The 22,364-nt window shown below is 44.0% G+C and overlaps 2 protein-coding genes across 4 annotated transcripts in view; one reads left to right on the forward strand and one right to left on the reverse strand.

The window, feature by feature from the left end:
* The window catches only part of LOC134225949 (protein eva-1), a 586,714-nt gene that overhangs the window by 550,192 nt on the left and 14,158 nt on the right, over positions 1 to 22,364 (reverse strand). The gene's annotated exons all lie outside the window — the stretch shown is intronic.
* The window catches only part of LOC134222172 (uncharacterized), a 60,260-nt gene that overhangs the window by 37,772 nt on the left and 124 nt on the right, over positions 1 to 22,364 (forward strand). The window contains exons 2-3 of the mRNA XM_062701316.1: positions 20,210 to 21,660; positions 21,944 to 22,124. Coding sequence (XP_062557300.1) covers positions 20,210 to 21,660; positions 21,944 to 22,124 — 1,632 coding nt within the window. The remainder of the gene's footprint in view (positions 1 to 20,209; positions 21,661 to 21,943; positions 22,125 to 22,364) is intronic.

A 22,364-nucleotide genomic window follows, 5' to 3' on the forward strand; every position in this document is an offset into this window, starting at 1 on the left:
TTTCGCGGCCCGTAGCCTCTTACCCAGCAACTCGTATCCCTACCTCCTCGTGACACTGGCCGGGATACGAGCAACCTTAGGGAAGATCGGGTAACCAACCCCGGTGGGAACTATGGTCGTATGCTGACAGAGAAAGGGGTTTCTGCTTCTCTCCGGAGGTGCATATCTGATCGAACGTCTGTTCCCCATGTTAGGGGCGGCTGATCATCGTCCGAGTGCCAGCGAGGGACTCTAAACTAAACTGTGCACATCAGCCCCTTCAACGCGATTTAGGTAGCGCAACCCTGGTAAGATAGCCTACCGAAGATTCTACAGTTACCAAGAAAGACAAAAGTAGAGCAGATGGATTGATTCAACGGCAACAGACCCAGCAACGAATAAAAGACAACGATTGGAAGTTGGATCTTGGAACGTGAGAACTTTGAATGAACCCGCACGTGTTGGGCTCCTGGCTCGTGAGCTGCAGAAGGTCGGCGTGAATGTGGCAGCAATCCAGGAAATACGGTGACTCAGAACAGGAGAACGTGAATTCCAGGCGGTGGATCCCATAGCAAACACTTCATTCAAGTACCACATCTACTACAGCGGCGATGACAGAGCAGAACGAGAAGTTGGCTTCATGGTGATCGAGAAGCAAATGAAGCGTGTTATCCAGTGGAAGCCGATAAGCGACCGCACTTGCGTGTTGCGAATGAAGGGCAAATTCTTCAACTATTGCCAGATCAGCATCTATGCCCCAACGAACGATAAGCTTGATTACGTGAAGGAAGAGTTCTATGGGAGCCTTGATAAGGCCACCACACGAAGTAAAGATTGTCATCGGGGATGCAAATGCGCAGATCGGAAAGGAAAGTTTCTTTCGCCCTGTCATTGGTACGGAAAGCCTTCATTCCGCTACCAAAGATAATGGTCTGTGACTTGTAACCTTTGCTGCTGCTAGAGGGATGGCAATAAGCAGTATCTACTTCGCACGTAAGAGTATCCGCAAACATACCTGGCTACATCTGAGTGGAGAAACTTGCTCACAGATAGACCATCGACGGACGACATTTCTCGGATGTTATAGATGTAAGGTCTTTCAGAGGTCTGAACATTGACTCGGATCACTACTTTGTAGTTGCAAAAATTCGGGCGCGACATTCCAGCGTCATGAATTTACGAAACAACAGAACGATGCGTTTCAATATCCAACGCTTGTCAGTTAAAGGAGTTGCTGAACAGTACCACCAGAAGCTGGACGAGCGTATAGGAAATGCCACCGGATCTGGCGACGTCAACATATTGTGGGAAAATATCCATGAAGCTGTGACTACAACAGCAGCGCAGGAAGTGTTAGGCACTGCACATCGTTGGATTGATGAGGAGTGCCAGCGAGTGACGGGCGAGGAAAATGTTGCTAGCAGTCGAATGCTAGTGGCTCGTACCCGTTCCAACAGAGAGTGTTAAAGTGTAGCAAGGGCAGAAGAGAAACGAATCCACCGCAGAAAAAAAGGCAACACGAAAAGACTGTAATAGCTGAAGCGCAGGAGAACATGGATAGAAACGATATGCGGAGGTTTTACAATGACATCAATGGTGCTCGGCATAAGACTGCGCCATTGCTCGCCATGTGCAATGACCGACATGTGAAAAGACGTATTGCTGCTGCGAATAGGGCTTTTTACGTATTACGTAACCAGCTTAGGTCCCGCAACATGCAGACGGAATCGAAATTTGCTCTATACAAAATTCTTATTCTACCACCACTTTTATGGACATGAAGCATAGATGTTAAAAGAGGCGTACCGGAGAGCTTTCGGGATTTTCGAACGAAAAGTGCTGCGTACAATACTCGAAGGGAAACTAGAAAATGGTGTGTGGCGCAGACGAATGAATCATGAGCTGTATCCAGAATACTTATTTATTTATTTGTCCACCGTTTTCAACATATAATTGTTGCACAGACTGTAACTTAAAGTAGTAACCTTAACCTATTTTTTAAACGTAGTCTTACTAATATTAAAATCGAAACAGTCGCTCACGTCATTAAAATGTCTGCAGCAAATAAGCAGTGGATTATTATGGCCATATAAGGTGCGACGTGAGGGGATATAGATCAGTGCACGGCGTCGTAGAGAACGGTGTGGAGCGTAAAGATTTATTTGTCTCAATAAGTTTTTGCAGTCAATCACATTCCTCACCAGGTCAAAACAGAAAACCCTCTGTAGAAATACACGCCTTGATGTCAGGGTACTGAATCCCATCAATTTACACCGGTTTTCATACGGAGGGAGTCTAACCCGATCATTCCACGGGAGGTTTATTAATGCATACCGGACGAAGGATCGTTGTACTCGCTCGATGCGGTCCTCCTGCGTCCTGTGATACGGTGCCCAAACTTGCACCGCGTATTCTATTTGAGAGCGTGAATGTCGGTAAACGATTTAGCAATCCTCTTTGTCAACCCGAGTAACGCAAAAGCCTTAGAGGTGATAGTGGCGATATGTTCGTTAAAGTTCACTTTGCTGTCAATGACAACTCCAAGATCCTTGATGGAACTTACACGCTGTAATGCTTGTGAAGCCATTGTATAGTCCTGCAACAATGGGGAACGAGATCGGGTAAACGATATAATCCTACTTTTCCCGGCATTTATATTCATGCCATTAATTTGGCACCATTCTTGCAGCACATCAATGTCACGAGAGCACAGTTCTGAATATTTTAAAATCGTCGGCGTATAACAACTTTTCGGATTGAATTAGCTCACACAAATCGTTTATGAATAGAACGAAAAGAAGCGGTCCTAAGTGGCTACCTTGCGGAACGCCCGATGGAATATCAAACCGTAATGATTCACAGTCGTGAACTTTCACATAAGCGTAGCGTATGTAGAATCGCAACCAATTAGTAATCCAGTCTGGAAGACCCATTTTCCTCAGTTTGGCAACCAACAAACTGTGCGGTACTTTATCAAATGCCTTTGCAAATACAAAGTAGAAAATATTGTGAATCGTATAAAATACGGCAGACTTCAGTGGGCTGGTCACTTAGTGCGAATGTCGGAAGAAAGAATAGCGAAAACAATATTCAACAGAGAACCAGATAGGGGCCGGCGACTTCGTGGAAGGAATCGGACCTGGGGACCCTGAACGTTCGGGGAAACTGGAGGAACATCGCCCAAGACCGACGATTATGGAGCTCTACAATACGCCAGGCATAGGTGCATCGACGCAGTACCCAACCAGGTATCAAGGTAAGTATAACTTGTGGACTTGTAGATTTCAAGGCAGTGTTACTCAGTGAAGCGGGACGAACTGTAGCATATGATAGAACATGGTTTTCCGGCAAAGCTTATTAGGCTGATTCGTACGATGCCAAATGAATCGAAATCATGCGCCAGAACATCTGGTGAGACATCAGATTCCATAGTGACATTAGATGGTTTGAAGCAGGGCGATGCGCTTTTTAATCTGCTATTCTATATAGCTCTGGATGGTGGAATTCCAAGATCTGGTGCGCAAAGCAACGAAACCATCATCAACAAGTATTACATGCTCCTTGGTTTTGTGGATGACACCGACATCATTGGTGTAGAAAACAGTGCAGTGGAAGAGGTTTTCGTGCCTTTTAAACGGGCGACTAAAAGAATAGGACTGATAATAAATTCTATCAAAACTAAATACTTGCTGGATGGCAGCCTTGGTAGTCAAAATCGTGTTGGCCCTGAGCTGAAAATGGATGGAATGCGATTTTAAGTTGTTAGAACACTCGTTATACGTGATAATGCCGTTAGCCGCAAGGTGAAAATATGTGTTGCGACTGTTAGTAGGAATTTTTACAGTTTGCGTAGCCAGCTAAAGTCTCGTAGCTTACAGACACGGACAAAACTAGCTCTGTACACATCGTTGATTCGTCCAGTCGCCCTGTACGGCCATGAACATGGATGTTAAAAGATGCAGACTATCGAATTATTCAAAAAAGCAAACAACGGCAGGCTGATAAAATACGCAGATTACAGTGGGCTGGACATGTAATTTTTTTTTTCTACGAAATAATGTTTGCTCCGATCGAATCATAAAAATTATAGTGGACGCGTGGAACGTCAGAAGAGGTGATTCAAAATTTGTAGCATGAATAACGTAAATAGCTGGATATTTTCCGATGATATCCAAAATAAATTCGAACGAAGAAATTTTCTGACACCCTCCTTTGCGCACGGCATACTTCGATCCCAATTCCTGGATATCAGATAGAATCATTCTGAGGCAAAACTAAGGCATGGGATCGTTCTCTGATTCTTCATGCGCCACTATATGAACAAAAGCGTTGTGTTATTCATAATAAATGTTCATCGCTGGAAAATAGTAAAAACTCGAACCTTGGTTTGATGAAAAAATTACAGTTTCTGGAATCTATGGTTCTGCCACTTACATTACTTAGCAACCCCAATTAATCTACTGCCTTTACCACTAACGCAACTATAATATGTTTCACATGCATTCTCAAAAATAAGAAGAACAATCCGTGCATTAAACCAAATATCTCTGTGAATAGATGTAGCTTTGAACTCACATACAACCTAATTTGTTACCACTGGAGCTAATTTCTGGTTAAAACTATTCCAACCTATGCTGATCCAAATTCCAAACAAATGATTCGGAATGCAATGAAACATCCACCACTATCTGCATAATTTGATAGACATTTTACAACAACACCATCTTCCCTTCCTTTTCCTTCTGACCAGCACTGGAAAATATTCCATTCCTAGTCACCAGGAAGAGAAATACTTAACAAGGGAGCAACTCAACAGTTTTTTTTTTTATAAAAAAAAATTTCTTGCAAAGGATTTCTCTGCTGCCTCATTTTCCACTTCAGTCTACATTCGTTCATCAGGCGGCAGGTGTCATCCTTGATCCAAAAAAGTGGAACAGAACTAGAAGACTTGAAAGCGGAGTGCAGCGATAATGTAGAGCACAAAACTTGAGTTCTTCAAGGCAAGTGTCACTTCATGCAGAAAATAAGTTTGGCGCTCGTTGGTATGCGGTAACCAGTGTAGGAATGTGGTTTGGCTTTCTCTGTGCTGAGGTGAACCGAGAGGCTACACGGTCACCTAAAAAACGAATTTTACTAACGGTTTAGAACGAGTCGCTTGTTCAGGCGTTGAAGATCAACCGTGCGGGTTAATAAGCACCAGGCATTCCTTCTCTGAGGTTTTTGATTACTCTATGACCATATATGAATGTTGTAATAAATTATCTGTTGATAAAATAAACATTTTAAAACAGGATTCGCAGCGTATGCGGCTCAGAATATACTCTGTATTATATTTTGATGTGCGTCAATACCAGGGCGAAGCAGCAGTTTTCAGCTAGTCTGATCAACATCCACTTTTCATGGCAAATATTGGATCGCAAAACTCCATGCATTCAGTTACACTTATTGTGAAATTGTATCACAAAATAACCTGGAATACCGGTATAGTCATAATAAGTCACGAATTCAATATTCATAAACTTCGACGTTTCGAAGGAAATGAAATTGAATGAGTAAGAAGAATACCATTATCCAGTTACATGAGTCCACAAGTCTTTAGAAATCTCATTCCGGTGTCGACGTGAAAACGATCTGGCCACCCTAATTCACTGCAACACGGAACATCAATCTTGAGGCGCTTGAGAAATAGTACAGGTCGTTTGTGTAAATAAGATTTTCCTCGGATTGAGCCATGGAAACAGACCATGGTGGAGGTACCCAGCTGTTAGTGTCAGATCGGTGCAACGCTGAAAGGACCCTCGCTCGAAAGCAAAAGCTATTTTCCCCTGCTTTGCCGTCGACATCCGGGACGCAGCTTTGCGCGATGAAAGCCGCCGTTGTCGTCGTCAAACACATTCGGAGGGTTGAACCTAGCGTAAAATTGCACAGCAGCGTCCTCGAGAATAATAGACTTCACCTCGCAAAATGCAGCTGGGGGAGTTGGGAAGAAAAATGATTGCAAGCAAAGCGTTTGGAGTCCAAACATTAACTCCAGTGCTTGCTTGACTGATTCAACAATGTGTTCATGGATTATGAATGGTGTATCTGTGCTAAGGAAACGAACAGGATATGAATATATTCCTGCTTGTTAAACAATATAAAAGTCACCATTATCTTTATTCATATCGTCTCGGCAAAGCATATCTTCATCGCAATCTGGCAATGTTTGTATGGTAAGTTCACTTCCGTCCACATGACTTAAACCTACACAAAAGTTAGAGCAGAATGGGGCAAATGTTCCAGAGGCACTCAATGCTCAATGCAAAGTACACTCTCTCATTTTTTCAAAAGGAAACATTTTGATAATACTATTTTCAAAGCAATTTGAAGCTTTTTTAGTGACACCTTAACTATTTTTACATGTTTGGCATATTTAGAAGCTGGGATTTAGAAGGTTGCTAGATACTTATACAAATATGTAAACTTCTGCTGGGTTTGCACATATTTAGTGGGAAATGCTTTAGTTTGGAACCCATCATTTTGATGTATGTCGTCTTCAGAAATAAATAAATGAAGTTGATCAATATCTAATTTGTTTTTTCAAGTCGAGTCAAGTACGAGACACTTAAGACGGCCTTACTGACGTCGAAATACGTATCTGGTCAATGCACAATCAAATGGTGGACTTAAATGGAATTGTACGAACTCGTCTTATGGCAAGGGAAAGGGCGTTGTGTACTTAGCTGGTAGTGCAGCACTGTTGTCCTTCTAACATCAGCTAGAGTGAGAAGCGGTAACCAGCGGCTGGTTAACAAAACGCTGTATCGCGTCAGCTATACCTAAGGTGGCAGCCCCACCAGCGCTTTTTAGGTAACCCCGGTAAGGTCTGTAGCCTCTCACATATCACGAAAAATGGAGATATAAGAAAGCGAGAAGGTTATTTTTGGCAACTGACCCGCCAACGAAATATGATTATGATTGGGAACTCGGTACCTGGAATGTCAGGACCCTAGATGAAACTGGACGAGTGAGCCTTCTAAGCCTTCGAGGTTGGAGTGAAGGAGGCCACTATTCAGCAAGTCCGATGGCCTAGATCAGAAGAACGTGAATTCAGAGCCGTTGACCCCACGGCCAACACTGCATTCAAATATAACATCTATCACAGCGGCGGCGAAAAAGCAGAGCATGGAGTTGGTTTCGTTGTGATGGGCAAGCAGATGAAGCGATTGATGAGGTGAAAACCCATTAGCGAACATCTTTAATTACGGCCTAGTCAACGTCTACTCACCGACAAACGATGAATCCGATGACGTGAAGGACACGTTTTATGAATGTCTTGATAAAGCCTATGGAGAGTCCCTGACGTGAAAAATGTTATCGGAGACGCTAACACTCAGGACGGTAGAGAGGACTTTTTCCGTCCAATTGGTATGGAGAGCCTTCACTCCGCTACCAATGACAACGGCCAACGGCTAGTAAATTTAGCTGCTGCCTCAGAAATGGCCATCAGTAGGACCTACTTTGCACGAAAGAATATCCGAAAGCGTCCAGGTGCGTCCCGAAAGGTGAAACTTGCAATTTGCTGACAGATAAAACCGAAGTGGCTGCCAGGTGGAAGCAATACTTCACGACTTTGTTGAATTGACGGTGCATCGGTGACCAGAATAAATATTAGCGACGATGGACAAGCTGTGGAGTCGCCTACACTAGATGAGGTTAAAAAAGCTGAAAAACAATAAGGCTGCGGGAAAGGACCAGCTGCCGGCTAAACTTATCAAACATGGCAGTGAGCAGCTTTATGGAGTTCTGCACCATATTATGTCGAAAATATGGGAAGACGAGGAGATGCCTACTAGCTTGTTGGAAGGCCTCATTTGCCCTCTCTTTAAAAAAAAGGGCACAGACTGGAGTACGCCAATTACCGAGGAATAACCCTCCTTAATTCGGCGTACAAAATTATGTCCCGTATTCTGTTCAACAGATTGAGACCGCTTGGAGAGCCCTTTGTCGGTGAATACCAAGCAGGTTTTCGTGAGGTCCGATCAACGACGGATTAAATGTATACCCTGAGTCAAATCCTTGATAAAATCCAGGAGTACTTGCAGACACATCATCTTTTTATTGATTTGAAGGCGGCGTACGATTCAGTGAAATTGAATGAATTATGGCAAATTATGCGAGAACATGGTTTTCCGGTGAAGCTGATACGGTTGATTTGTGTAACGTTGGACGGATCGAAATCAAGCGTAAAGGTTGCGGATGAAATATTGACATCATTTATTATTTGTTTGTTAGATGGATTGAAGCAGGGTGATGCACTCTCGAATCTACTGTTCAATATAGCGCTCGAGAGAGCGATTAGGAGAGCTGGTGTGCAAAGAAGCGGTACCATTATCACAAGATCGCATTTGCTCCTGGGATTTGCGGATGATATCGATATTATCGGGATTGATAGTCGTACCGGGGAAGAGGCTTTTGCGCCTTTTAAGAGGGAGACAGCGAGGATTGGACTTACGATCAACACCAGTAAAACGAAGTACATGGTCGTTGGCAATCAACGTGGGTTCATTAGTGGTGGTGGTAGCGGAATGGCGTTGGATGGTGAAAAAGTAGAAGTGGTAGAAGAATTTGTATATCTTGGAACATTAGTGACGTGCGATAATGATGTTACCCGCGAGGTGAAAAGGTGTATTGCAGCACTAAATAGGGCTTATTATGGACTTCGTAACCAGATTAAGTCCCGTAGTCTGCAAACGAAAACAAAACTCGCGCTGTATACTACTCTGATTCTTCCGGTGGCTTTATACGGCCATGAGACATGGACGTTAAAGGAGGCTGATCGGAGAGCTCTCGGAGTGTTTAAGTGTAAGGTGCTGCGGACAATACTCGGCGGTAAACAGGAGAACGGTATCTGGCGGCGTCGCATGAATCACGAGTTGCCCCAGGTGTATAAAGGGCTGGATATTATTAAGCTTATTCAACATGGCAGACTACGGTGGGCTGGTCACGTTGTTCGTATGCCGGAAGAACGTCAAGCGAAGATCATATTTAGTAGAGAACCCGGAAGAGACCGCAGGCTTCGTGGAAGGCCGCGTACACGATGGCTTTTTGCAGTTGAAGAGGACCTGAGGGCGCTCAACGTTCAGGGTTACTGGAAGCAGTTGGTCCAGGATCGAGTCCAGTGGAGAAGGATACACCCAGGTTTTTTTTTACACGGTTTGGTTTTAGTCGTTTGAGACCTTAAGCGTCAATGAAACAATGAGTTAACCCCACGAAAAAATTCACAAAAAATCAAAGAAAATTCAGGCGGTATTTAAAAAGCTGTGAAAGTTCGGGTTAACCGGGAAATTAATGAATTCCAACCGTGTAAAAAAAACCGGGGTGTACTCCATTCGGCGTAGGTTCATCGTAGAGCGGTAGCCCATCAAGTAAGCAAGTATGCATCATTTCGTGGTAATAAACCCAAATGTTGGATCTGCGCTGGGTAAAAATATACTTTTGCATATAAACAATAGTGAATGGTCAAAACATGAAAAGCGATCCGTAAATAACACCTGATTGCTTCGTAAAAAGCTTCCGTAAATCCTCAAAATGGTTCAGGCACCCTAATAAAGGATACTTTTAAGATCCATTACTACGCCAAAATTTTGCAATTAAAAATATTACAATAACATTCCTGCTTTTTTACCATGAACGTATGACAAATGATCAATGGAAATGGTCAATGAAAAATCTCATACGCAGAATTTTTAACGTGATTTCCGGAGGTATTGCTGGAGGAATTTCGGGAGGAATTGCTGGAGGAATTTCTGGTGGAATTTCCGGAGGAATTCCTGGAGGAATTTTCGGAGGAATTCCTGGAGAAGTTTCCGGAGGAATTCCTGGATGAATTTACGGAGTAATTTCCAAAGGAATTCCTGGAGGAATTACCAGAGAAATTTCCGGGGAATTACCAGAGGAATTTCCGGGGAATTACCAGAGGAATTCCCGGAGAAATTCCTGGAGGAATTTCAAGAAGGACTCCAGGAGGAATTTCTGGCGGAATTCCTGGAAGAATATCAAGGGAGGAATTCCTAGAGGAATTTCAGTGGAATCCCTGGAGGTATTTCCGGTGGAATTTTTGGAAGTATTCACAGAGGAATTACTGGAGGAAGTTTTTAAGGAATTTCCGATGGAAATCCTGTAGAATTTTCCTGAGTAATTCCTGGAGATATTTGCGGAAGTACTCCTGGAGGAATATCCGGAGGTATTTCTGGAAAAATTAGCGGAAGAAGTCTTGGAGAAATATCCGAAGGAATTCCTGAAAGAATTTCCGAACGAATTCCTGGAAGAATTTTTAGAAGAATTTCTGAAAGGATTCCTGAAGGAATTCCTGTAGACATTTCCGGAGGAATTCAAGGGTTCATTTCCGGAGGAAATCCTGGAGAAATTTCCAGAGGGATTCGTGGAGAAATTCCAGAAGAATCAATAAAATATTTCCTGAAGAAACTCTCTAAGGAATTTCTAAGGGACCTTCTAGAAGAATTCCTAATGGAGCTCCCGGAAGACTTTCTGGTGGAATCCGTTGAAGAATTCTTGGAAAGGAATTGTCAGTTGAATTGTTGGAATAATTGCAGGAAATTAGTTTAAGGGAACTCCACGAAAAATTCCAGGAGCAAATCTCAGAGGATTTTCTGGAGATATTTCCTGGCTAATTTATGAAAGAAATCCTGAGAGAACTCGCGGAAGTCCCGGAGGCACTTGCGGAAAAATTCTTGTTAGTGTTTTCAGAGGAGTTGTCGGGGAAATTGCAAGAAGAATTCCTAGAGGAATGTTTGATGGAAGACCCGGAAGAATTCCAAGAGGAATTGCTGTAACTGTTAGTAGAAAAATTCATGGAGGTGTTTCCGGAGACTCGTTGAAGTTATTCTCGGCGGGATTTTTGAAGTGATTATCAAAGGAACTGCTGCAGGAATTGCGGATTATGGGAATCCCGTCACGAAATCCTGCGTAAATATTTCTTCATGAATAGTGATGTACATCCTAATTTTTGAAAAAATCACTATAACAAAGATTTAAAAATAAGTTGTTCAGGAAGTTCTCCTGGATTTCCTTCAGGTTTTGCTCCCGGAATTTCTCCAGCAATTCCTCTGGTAACACTTACGGAGGAATCCATGCCCGAACTAAGCAGGGGCCCAGCAATTATATTTACTAATAAAAATATTAAATTAGTTCGCCACGATGAGCTCCGTTAAAACAAAAAACAAGTGTTTCAAGTGAAAAATAATATCAACAAACTGTCAGTCTATGAAAAGCTTTCGTTGCTCACGCATACAATCACAAACAAAAAGTATGCTGCCCGGGGTGACAAAATGTCGTCGGCAAGAAATTTTTTTGACAACACCGGTGTCGCCCCGGGCACTACACGGTGGTTCAAAGTGAACGATTCCATTGAAAATACATGCAATCAATTGAAAACAGAACCCGACCGGGACCCGGCCCCAGGCCCGGCACGGCGCAATGAGAATAGCGCTTTATATTTCTTTTTCAATAGCTCTACATACCAACTGGAACTTTACCTGCTTTTCAACTAAGCATTCTATTAGCATACACAAAGTTTTTCCTCCAGTTTTGTAATCCAACGGCCTTAGCTCGCAAGACTAACCGGAGACTCACATGCACCCCATTCTACTCTAATATTCACAAACGATAGCAAGAGTTCAGCAGCAAGAACACAAACGCACGCTGCACCCGGTTTTCTCAGCAGTTGTATGCAGATGTGCAGCGCATCGGCCATCATAAACAAGATCTGGGAAACTGCCATACCTTCTTTACTATTCAAATCCTTTACAGTGGCGCATTCATTGCCTCTCAGTACCAGCAGACCCGACACAAGACAGCAGCATGGGGGGAAAACGGAACCATTTGCCACGATATAGAGTGCGCTCTCCTAGCTGACTGGACGGGATACGAATGACCAACGTTCGTTGTGTTGTCGGACTGACTTGTTTGCTTGCCCGCATGTGTGTGGTTGTGTATGTGCATAAACAAATAATTTGCATTTTGTTGTGATTTCAGATTCACTACTAAGTAGCTGCACATTAGATCGTACAAATGAAGCAAGCAGTTCCTGAAAAGGGATGCCCAAGAGAATGGTTTACTGAGAAGAACTAAAGGAACGACTGGAATTGTTGATTCAATATCAATTGTAAGCAGAATTGCAACCTTCAATTAGGGCACTAGAATAGATTATTATTGTAATGCATGATAATAAGTGGATCGATCAAATCTTCGTTACATCAAGTATTCTATTTCTTCTTAGATTTGTCTCTTATTCCTGGTAATTATTTGGTAATATTCGGCTGTTAATCAGGCGATGGCAATAACCCTGATTAAAGCCATTAGATGCAAAAATTCTATTCTAGAACTCTAAACCGAATTGAACCAAGTATTTACCTACAATTCTAATTTGATAATTTTCAGGTATACGAATTTAAAAAAGATAACTTTTTACATTTTGGATATTTTCGAGAAAAAAATCTATCATTGAAATAAAACTTGCCAATAAAAGTTAATAGATATAAAAATCATTCAAAAAGTTACGTTTAATACGCTGCATTAAGCTTCATGATATGAGTTTCATCATCTATTTAGAATTAGTGATGTTTCTCATCTCTAGTCTGGTGAGTAGAAATTCAAACAAACTCGTGAAAGCTTTGTGAGGAAGACAACTGAGAGGAAGGCATAGAGAAACGATGGATCAATTTGGAGAAATAAGAGAACTCTGAGACTCTGGGACACGCGGTGGTAAAATGATGACGGTGTCAATCAAGTCTACCTTCAGTATAATAACACATTTATGGGGTAATTTTTGTTTTCGATTACTCTAAGCATAGTTACATAATAAAAGCATTTGCCTTAAAACTATCTTGAACAACCCTACGATCGAAGCTTTTATTGGAAAGTCAGTTGTCCAAGCCGTTACCACTGCCGTTGCCTTTAACACAGCACACTAATGGCGACCATGACCAGAACGTTTGTTATTAAAGTTCAGCCAGGTGTAAGACCCAGAGCCCGGATGTCAATCGATGTTCTCTCGCCATTACCGACACACACGCGCTGCTCTGGGAACAATACGTCGGACGTGAATCAAATTAAACTTTCATATCACGCAGATTGAAATCCACTCTTGAGACGAGCCGTCAGCAGGCAGGAATCACCAACTGCTGAATTATGAATAACCGTGGCTCGTTTACATGCAGTCCGAGCAATCTTAATAGGGCCAAAAAGGCTTACGATGAGGACGTGGCCAACCGTAGACGCCGATGGTTTACTGCGTCGTTAGCCATGATGATGAATATCAAAGTTTTCCAGGTTACTGTGCCGTGCCCGTTACGCCACTCCAACCTCGCATATGCTCTTCGTACATCGCCGCACTCTCCATCTGCTGATCACAACTGGGCGAACTTTACTTGTCAGAGCAGCAAATTATAACTTTTTTTGCCATCATTTATGCAACAGTTCACTCAATGCTGGACTTTGTTGGTGAGCGGGGTAGCTCGCACGAAAGTTTAATAACCAATTCAATGGATGCGATGCGAAATTTTGTGGTGAATATTTGATTAAAAGTTGGTGTCCGGCTATATGTTCTCAGGGTCAAAATTCAGGTTGAACTAAAACACATTAGAGTTGTTTTAAATGGCTTCCTAACACATTGTTATCGACATAGATGTATTCAAGCATTGTACTTTATGTTCAGTGTCTGTCTATTAGATTCTATGAACAAAGATGAGAAATTTATTTTCCCACAAAGTTGAACTTTTTTGTTTCATTCAACCATTTCTCAATTTCCAACGTACTTAATAGATTTTTCTTCGTCGTTTTCTGTAAAAGTTCAGTTTTCGTGTATGTTCGGGTTTGAAATAAAAAAGAACGTACATATACTTTGAAAGTAAAGCTTGAACGTTGTTGAAATGTTCCTTGTTGAAATTCAACGATAGGGTTCATATGGCACGTTCATTTTTTGTTAATGAATATGGTCATGTATTTTTTTGTCCCGCAAGGTTGTAATAATCATTACACAAGCCCAAATAAAGTTTCGGTTTCTCATCATTTTTTAACGAACTTGAGTGAGTTGTGAGTTGAAATATGGGAAGAGGCGTTCAACATAGCCTTGGTCTTCACAAGTTCCAATGTCACGCTCCCACGGGTTTGCCTATGAGGATGGATGGGGTTTGACAGTAGGCTCTTATGAACTTTTATTCAAAGCTACATAAATCGTCAAACAAGCCTTTGCGTGCAGTATAAAGCATAAGAGCGAAATCCTAGTGTGTGTTGCAACTGATGCAAGCTCGCCGCGCTTGTGTCCAGTTGGTAAGGGCATACTGTACTGCCTACACTGGGGCGTTTTGACCAGTGAAACATGTTTTTGGAAAATGTTACATTTTTGAAGATGGAAGCAATTTTATATTATATTAACCACTGAGAAAAGTTATTTTGTTGGCCAACTAAGTGTTCCAATGCAAGTTCCAGCAAACAAACATTAAAAGTTACATCAAAACTGTGACTTTTTGTATTTTGCAAATATTTTCATTATGTAATACAAAAATATTCCCATATTCACATAGGATGATGGTTTTACAAATATTAATAGGTACCAACTGAATTTGATCCTTGGTTAGTTAAAGTTTTCTATAAATCAAAGGGGGGCGTTTTGGCCAGGTGGGGCGCATTATACCGTCTTACCCTACGTCAGTCTCCTCTTGTCCATCTAGAATGTATTTCCAGGAGTTAATTCCCATATCCTCAGCCTGCTTTTCGGGCACCTCGGGCGAAATACAACCCTAGCATCAGGATTCAACTGCGATCCTCACTCTGTTGCTGCACCACAAAACAATGGGTTTTCAATCGTCCAGCTACGAAACTGTCCAGCTACAGAAAGCGAAAGTGATCTGGCTGATGTAAATATTCGCTCGTACCTATCAATACCGTCTGTGCGATAAGATGAGAGCTGCAGTCGTTAGCTGAGAACGTTGAGAGGTGCCTTATCTGGGATTGCAGTGGTGGGTATGTTGGCGGAGATATAATCAGCGTATAGGAGAGGGATGCAAAATGGTGGGTTGACATCAGGGAAGGAGCGCCCAACAAAGCTCTGGTCCCCACAAGTCCCTATCTCACGCTTCCACGGGTCGTCCGATGACAAAAGACCGCCAGCTAAGGGTTGTGTAATTAGCTGGTAGTGCAGCCTGGGCACTGTTGTCCTTCTGACATCAGCTAGAGTGAGAAGGTACGCCTCGAGCGTCTGTTCACCAGGAGGTGCGGCTCAAACAGCGTCTGCCTGGTACCCAGCGGCTGATTAACGAAATGCTGTATCGCGTCAGCTATACCTAAGGTGGCAGCCCCATCATCGCGATGTAGGTAACGCGACCCCGGTAAGGTAGCTTACTGAAGCCTCTCAAATACCACGAAAAATGGAGATAGAAGAAAAAGAGAACGTTATTTTTGGCAACCGACCCGGCAACGAAATAAGGACTATGATTGGAAACTCGGTACCTGGAATGTCAGGACCCTAAATGAACCTGGACGAGTGAGCCTTCTGGCTCGTGAACTGCAGAAGGTTGGAGTGAACGTGGCTGCTATTCAAGAAGTCCGATGGCCTAGATCCGGAGAACGTGAATTCTGAGCCGTGGACCCCGCGACCAACACTGCATTCAAGTATAACATCTATCACAGCGGCGGTGAAAAAGCAGAGCATGGATTTGGTTTCGTAGTGATGGGTAAGCAGATGAAGCGAGTGATGCGGTGGAAACCCATTAGCGAACGAATCTGTGTGTTGAGGATACGGGGCAAATTCTTCAATTACAGCCTAATCAACGTTTACGCGCCGACAAACGATAAATCCGACGACGTGAAGGACACGTTTTATGAATGTCTTGATAAAGCCTATGGAGGGTGCCCAAAGCATGACGTGAAAATTGTTATCGGAGACGCAAACGCTCAGGTCGGTAGAGAAGATTTTTTCCGTCCCATAATAGGTAAGGAGAGCCTTCACTCCGCTACCAATGACAACGGCCTACGGCTAGTAAATTTTTCTGCTGCCAGAGGGATGGCCATCAGTAGCATCTACTTTGCAGGAAAGAACATCCGAAAGCACACCTGGAGACACCCAAATGGTGAAACTTGCAACCAGATAGACCATGTTCTGGTGGATGGGCGCTATTTCTCGGATGTTATCGATGTGCGGACATTCAGAGGTCCGAACACTGACTCTGATCCCTACCTCGTTGTCAGTAAAATTCGATCACGGTTGTCAACTGTATCGAACGAAAGATCACAGCGAACGATGCGTTACAATATCCAGCGATTGTCGGCGGAAGGAGTATCGGCTGAGTACTGCCAGAAGCTCGACGAACGGATAAGTGCAATCAACGTTAGCGACAACATCAACGATCTATGGGAGTCGATCCATGGAGCGGTGAGCACAACAGCACGAGAAGTGGTAGGCACTGCACAGAGGCGGGTTGGTAGGACGGGTTGGTTCGATGTGGAGTGTCAGAGAGTGACAGACGAGAAGAACGTTGCCAGAAGCCAGATGTTGGTGTCGGGTACCCGATCGAATAGAGATCGGTACAAGGAAGCAAGAGCAGCCGAAAAACGAACCCACCGCAGGAAGAAAAAAGAGTACGAAGAACAAGTTATTTGTGAGGCGCAGGAAAAAATGGAGCAGAACGATATGCGTAGGTTTTATGAGTCTGTCAATGGCGTGCGGAGAAAGACAGCGCCATCTCCCGTCATGTGCAACGACCAACAAGGGAATTTGCTGACAGATAAAACTGAAGTGGCTGCCAGGTGGAAGCAACACTTTGAGACTTTGTTGAATGGAGGAAGTGACGGTGCATTGGTGAACAGAATAAATATTAGCGACGATGGACAAGCTGTGGAGTCACCTACACTAGATGAGGTTAAAAAAGCTGTTAAAGAGCTGAAAAGCAATAAAGCTGCGGGGAAGGACCAGCTGAACTTCTCAAACATGGCAGCGAGCAGCTTTATGAAGTTCTGCACCATATTATGTCGAAAATATGGGAAGACGAGGAAATGCCTGCTAGCTGGTTGGATGGCCTCATTTGCCCTCTCTTTAAGAAAGGGCACAGACTGGAGTGCGCCAATTACCGAGGAATAACCCTCCTTAATTCGGCGTACAAAATTATGTCCCGTATTCTGTTCAACAGATTGAGACCGCTTGAAGAGTCCTTCGTCGGCGAATACCAAGCAGGTTTTCGTGAGGGCCGATCAACGACGGATCAAATGTTTACCCTGAGACAAATCCTTGATGAATTCCGGGAGTACAACTTGCAGACACATCATCTGTTTATTGATTTCAAGGCGGCGTACGATTCAGTGAAACGGAATGAATTATGGCAAATTATACTTGAACATGGTTTTCCGGCGAAACTGATACGGCTGATTCGTATAACGTTGGTCGGATCGAAATCAAGCGTAAGGGTTGCGGATGAAATATCGACGTCATTTGTTACCTTAGATGGATTAAAGCATGGTGATGCACTCTCGAATATACTGTTCAATATAGCTCTCGAGGGAGCGATTAGGAGAGCTGGTATGCAAAGAAGTGGTACCATTATCACAAAATCGCATATGCTCCTGGGATTTGCGGACGATATCGATATTATCGGAATTGATCGCCGTGCCGTGGAAGAGGCTTTTGCGCCTTTAAGAGCCCTTTTAAGAGGGAGACAGCGAGGATTGGACTCACGATCAATACCAGCAAAACGAAGTACATGGTCGCTGGCAATCAACGTGGGTTCATTAGTGGTGGTGGTAGCGAAATGGTGCTGGATGGTGAAAAATTTGAAGTGGTAGAAGAATTTGTGCATCTTGGAACATTAGTGACGTGCGATAATGATGTTACCCGCGAGGTGAAAAGGCATATTGCAGCTGCAAATAGGGCTTATTACGGACTTCGTAACCAGCTTAAGTCCCGTAGTCTGCAAACGAAAACAAAACTCGCGCTGTATACTACTCTGATTCTTCCGGTGGCTTTATACGTCATGAGACATGGACGTTAAAGGAGGCTGATCGGAGAGCTCTCGGAGTGTTTGAGCGAAAGGTGCTGCGGACAATACTCGGCGGTAAACAGGAGAACGGTATCTGGTGACGTCGCATGAATCACGAATTGTACCAGGTGTATAAAGAGCTGGATACTATTAAGCTTATACAACACGGCAGACTACGGTGGGCTGGTCACGTTGTACGTATGCCGGAAGAACGTCAAGCGAAAATAATATTTAGTAGAGAACCCGGAAGAGGCCGCAGACTTCGTGGAAGGCCGCGTACACGATGGCTTTTTGCAGTTGAAGAGGACCTGAGGGCGCTCAATGTTCAGGGCGACTGGAAGCGATTGGCCCAGGATCGAGTCCAGTGGAGAAGGATACTCCATTCGGCGTAGGTTCATCGAAGAGCTGTAGCCCATCAAGTATCAAGCAGTATAGGAGAGGGATATTTCTGTCTCTGAACTGCTTCTGACCATCGGCTTGTGGTCTGCGGATGACGGGTTGTTACTGTTAGTCAAATTCGGTTATCCAACCCAACAACAGGCACGCGGGTACAGGCCTTCACACGGCCCAAATTTTATTTGTGTTTTAAGTTAAGAACGAAATTTGTTAGTTGTAAGCGAAATAAATGTTAATTGTGTAATGGTTGTGATTTAGTTAAATATAGTGATTTTTAATTTGTCCGCGAGTGTGTTGTTAATTGATAATCAGAAGGAATCAATATTCGGGAATTATCGGTGCCGGTAAACCAACTGTTCGCCCAGTACAAGGAATTTTGTCCTCTGCCACGTTGACCGATCGAGTGTTGGGGAGCCACCCACTTATCGAAGGAGCTAATTACTCGATTCCACAACATTTTGGTCCTTCGAACCGGATGCGGTTGGACCACGGGAGGATATTGAGACCAATAAAATCGAAGAAGGATCGCTTGGAGCCATGCTGAGCTTGGATTCGCGCCATCATTAAGGAGGCACAAATGAGGCGATCGCCATTCCCTGTGCACACAATTACCACCCCGCCATCACACTCGCAGACAATTGGGTTGGAGCTACACAACAGGAGGTTTACGCGTTATCCTTACTACACTGGCTCGGTTTGGACATTCATCGAAGGGATTTCTTGTGTTGGTGAGTGGAACAAATTTATATGTCCTGCCGAAGCGAGGACGAAAAACCTGTTACTAACCTTGGAATTCTTGGAAAGCACTCGAACAATATTCAGTACAACAGAAATCCATCCGTGTTAGACTGGCCCATGAATTTGATGGATCTGTGCGACAAGGATTCATTGTCTATGGAATTGCCAAACTACTGAACCAGCGCGATGGTTTATCTTTCAGGTAAATTACACAAGTTCAGTATATGTTCGGCCGAAGCGAAGATTTCTGGATTCTAACGCTATTTTTCGTCGTGTTTTTCCCCATTGCATTTCGGAGCAACCTTTTTTCTGGAAAGGCTATCCAGTGGTTCCCAAGCGAAGAAGCACGACACAACCCATCCATCCACTTCAGCAACGTGAGAAGACAAGTGATCCGAAGAGGTCGAGCCATCAGTTACCTGTCCAGGTGAGTCACTGAATGTATATGTCACCGAAGCAGGACTACAGTGACTGCACTTTTTTTTAAAATAAATTTAATCCTCTTCGACGAATCATTTGTGACCACTTCTTGAGTGCACTTGGTGCCATTTTACGATATTTGGTTTGAATTTGGAGTTTGCTCTGCTCAGGGCTTAGCACAGCTGTTAGTTGCTCAGCTCAAAGGAGTTGGATTATCGTTTGGGTACAGCCACTTGTATTTGAAGACTGACGTTATCAATCGACCCTTGGAGATTCAGTGTTCCTGCTTGGTTTACGTGGATTGGTGACGCATTTCACTGTGCCAGGTAAATATACACAGTATATGCCTGCCGAAGCTTGGAATCACGTGGATCACTACACCATTCATCTCTCTTTCCGTTTCGTGTGCGAGTAATTCCAAACAACATGGCGCCCCGTAAGCTGACATCGTTGAAGGCCTTGGTCGTGAAGTTGGGGGAAATTCAAGCCGACCTGGACGATATTTGGAAGTTCGTTCAACGCTACGATGAGCCACCACTGCAACTGATGTCAACATGCGCTTAGAGAGGGTTGGCGAACTTTGGGAGAAGTACGGCGAGACGTTGGTGCCATGATGAGACCTTCAACAAGGATCGTCTTATCTACAGTGATCGATACTACCGCTCAAAGTCATGCCTTACGGACAAGGCGAAGGAGCTACAGGGTCTACCAGAGCAGGACCAGTCAACGCGTGCAAACGACTCGATGGTGCATGGTGTCCTCGACCATGTGCGACTGCCGCAGATCAAACTGCAGTCATTCAACGGCGACATCGACGAGTGGATTAGTTTCCGTGACTTGTTCACGTCCCTGATCCACTGGCGGACTGATCTACCGGAGGTGGACAAATTTCATTATTTAAAGGGGTGTCTTCAGGGGGAACCAAAGGCTTTAATCGATCCACTAAAGATAACGCAGGCTAATTATAAGATTGCATGGGATGCGCTTACTAAGCGCTATAACAATAGTAAGCAACTCAATCAAAGGCAGGTTCAGTCGCTCTTTAGTCTTCCTTCGCTTTCCAAGGAGTCGGTTTCGGAGTTGCACGTTCTAGTTGAGGGGTTCGAAAGAATTGTGCATACTCTAGACCAGGTTGTCGAGCCAGCGGAGTATAAGGATCTCCTGCTAGTCAATCTTCTTACCAATCGTTTGTACCGGGTGACCCGCCGAGGTTGGGAGGAGTTTTCATCCACGAAGGAGCAAGATACTTTGGAGGATCTGACGGAGTTTCTGCAGCGAAGAATTCGTGTTCTTGAGTCGCTTCCAACGAAGGCGGCTGAGTCTAGGGGTGCTCAACCGTGGCAGCAACAACCCCAGAGGCAGAAGCAGTCCACAGCGAAGGCCAGCTACAGCACGATGCAGTCATCGTCAGGAGCACAATGTGTGGCGTGTAAGGAGAGCCACTACCTCCATCAATGTGGCGTGTTCCAACGTATGTCGGTGACTGACAGAGATGCCCTGCTGCAAACCCACTTCCTCTGCAGAAATTGTTTTCGAGTGGGTCATTTGTCCAAGGGGTGCCGGTCCAAATTCAATTGCAAGAATTGTAAGGGTCGTCACCACACTTTGGTGTGTTTCAGGTCGGAGAAGGGTAGTTCTGCAAAGGTGGCAGCGGTTGCTAGGGGCAACCATCCTTCAATCCCGAAAGAGTCCTTCGGAGTCAACGAAGCTTCTGGTTCGGGTTCCTCTCAGGTGGTCAATATGGCGGCCACCGACATTTCGGTTTCTGGTGCGGCTCACCAATATTCTTCGCAAGTTTTACTGGCAACTGCTATCGTCGTCGTGGAAGATGACCAAGGTGGAAGATTTCCTGCTCGCGCTCTCTTGGATTCGGGCTCAGAGAGCAACTTCATCACGGAGCGACTGAGTCAACGGATGAAGACACAACGAGAAAGGGTGGACATTTCAGTGCGTGGAATCGGTCAAGCAGGAACCAAGGTCAAATACAAAATACAAGCAGTAGTGCGATCGCGAATTTCTTCTTTCTCGCAAGCAATGAACTTCCTCGTTCTTCCCAATGTAACGGTTAATCTGCCAACTGCTACAATGCGCACGGAGGGTTGGTCGATACCCCCAGGGTGGACTTGGTGCTCGGTATTGAATCCTTCTTTGATTTCTTCGAAACCGGTCAAAGGATCAACCTAGGCAACCAATTGCCGATGCTGAACGAATCGGTTTTCGGATGGGTAGTGTGTGGAGGTTTATCCAATTCCCATCAGGATCTGCACATTACCTGCAACGCTTCATCAACAGAGAAACTGGAATCTCTAGTTGCCCGGTTCTGATCTAGCGAAAAGGTTGGATCGGTGAATCCTAGGACATTGCGATCCGGCGTCTTCAAGGTACGGAGCGACGGCTGGCAAGGAATGCCAACCTGCACAAAAGCTATAACGATTTCATGGAGGAATACGAGTCGATGGGACACATGGAGAAGGTCGAAGAGGCGGCCTTAACAACAAAACAGCAGTGCTTTTTACCGCATCATCCCGTTTTCAAGGAGGACAGCACTACTACCAAGGTCAGGTATATATATACCTTCCCTCTATACCTATTAAAGATCAAGTTATGCGAAGGTTCTCAATCAAGATAATATTTTTAACCCTTCGTTGAAAACTAATTCGAATGAAGTGAGTTCTAGTACTTGAAAATGACTATGACGATGGTATTTTCTACATTTTTATTGAAAAACTTCCTTAGAGCTATTTATTTATTTAACATTCACCTGTCATAAGACGAATTTATACAATCCCATTGAATTCCACC

This window comes from Armigeres subalbatus, chromosome 3 (genome assembly GCF_024139115.2).
Source record: "Armigeres subalbatus isolate Guangzhou_Male chromosome 3, GZ_Asu_2, whole genome shotgun sequence".
NCBI lineage: Eukaryota > Metazoa > Arthropoda > Insecta > Diptera > Culicidae > Armigeres > Armigeres subalbatus.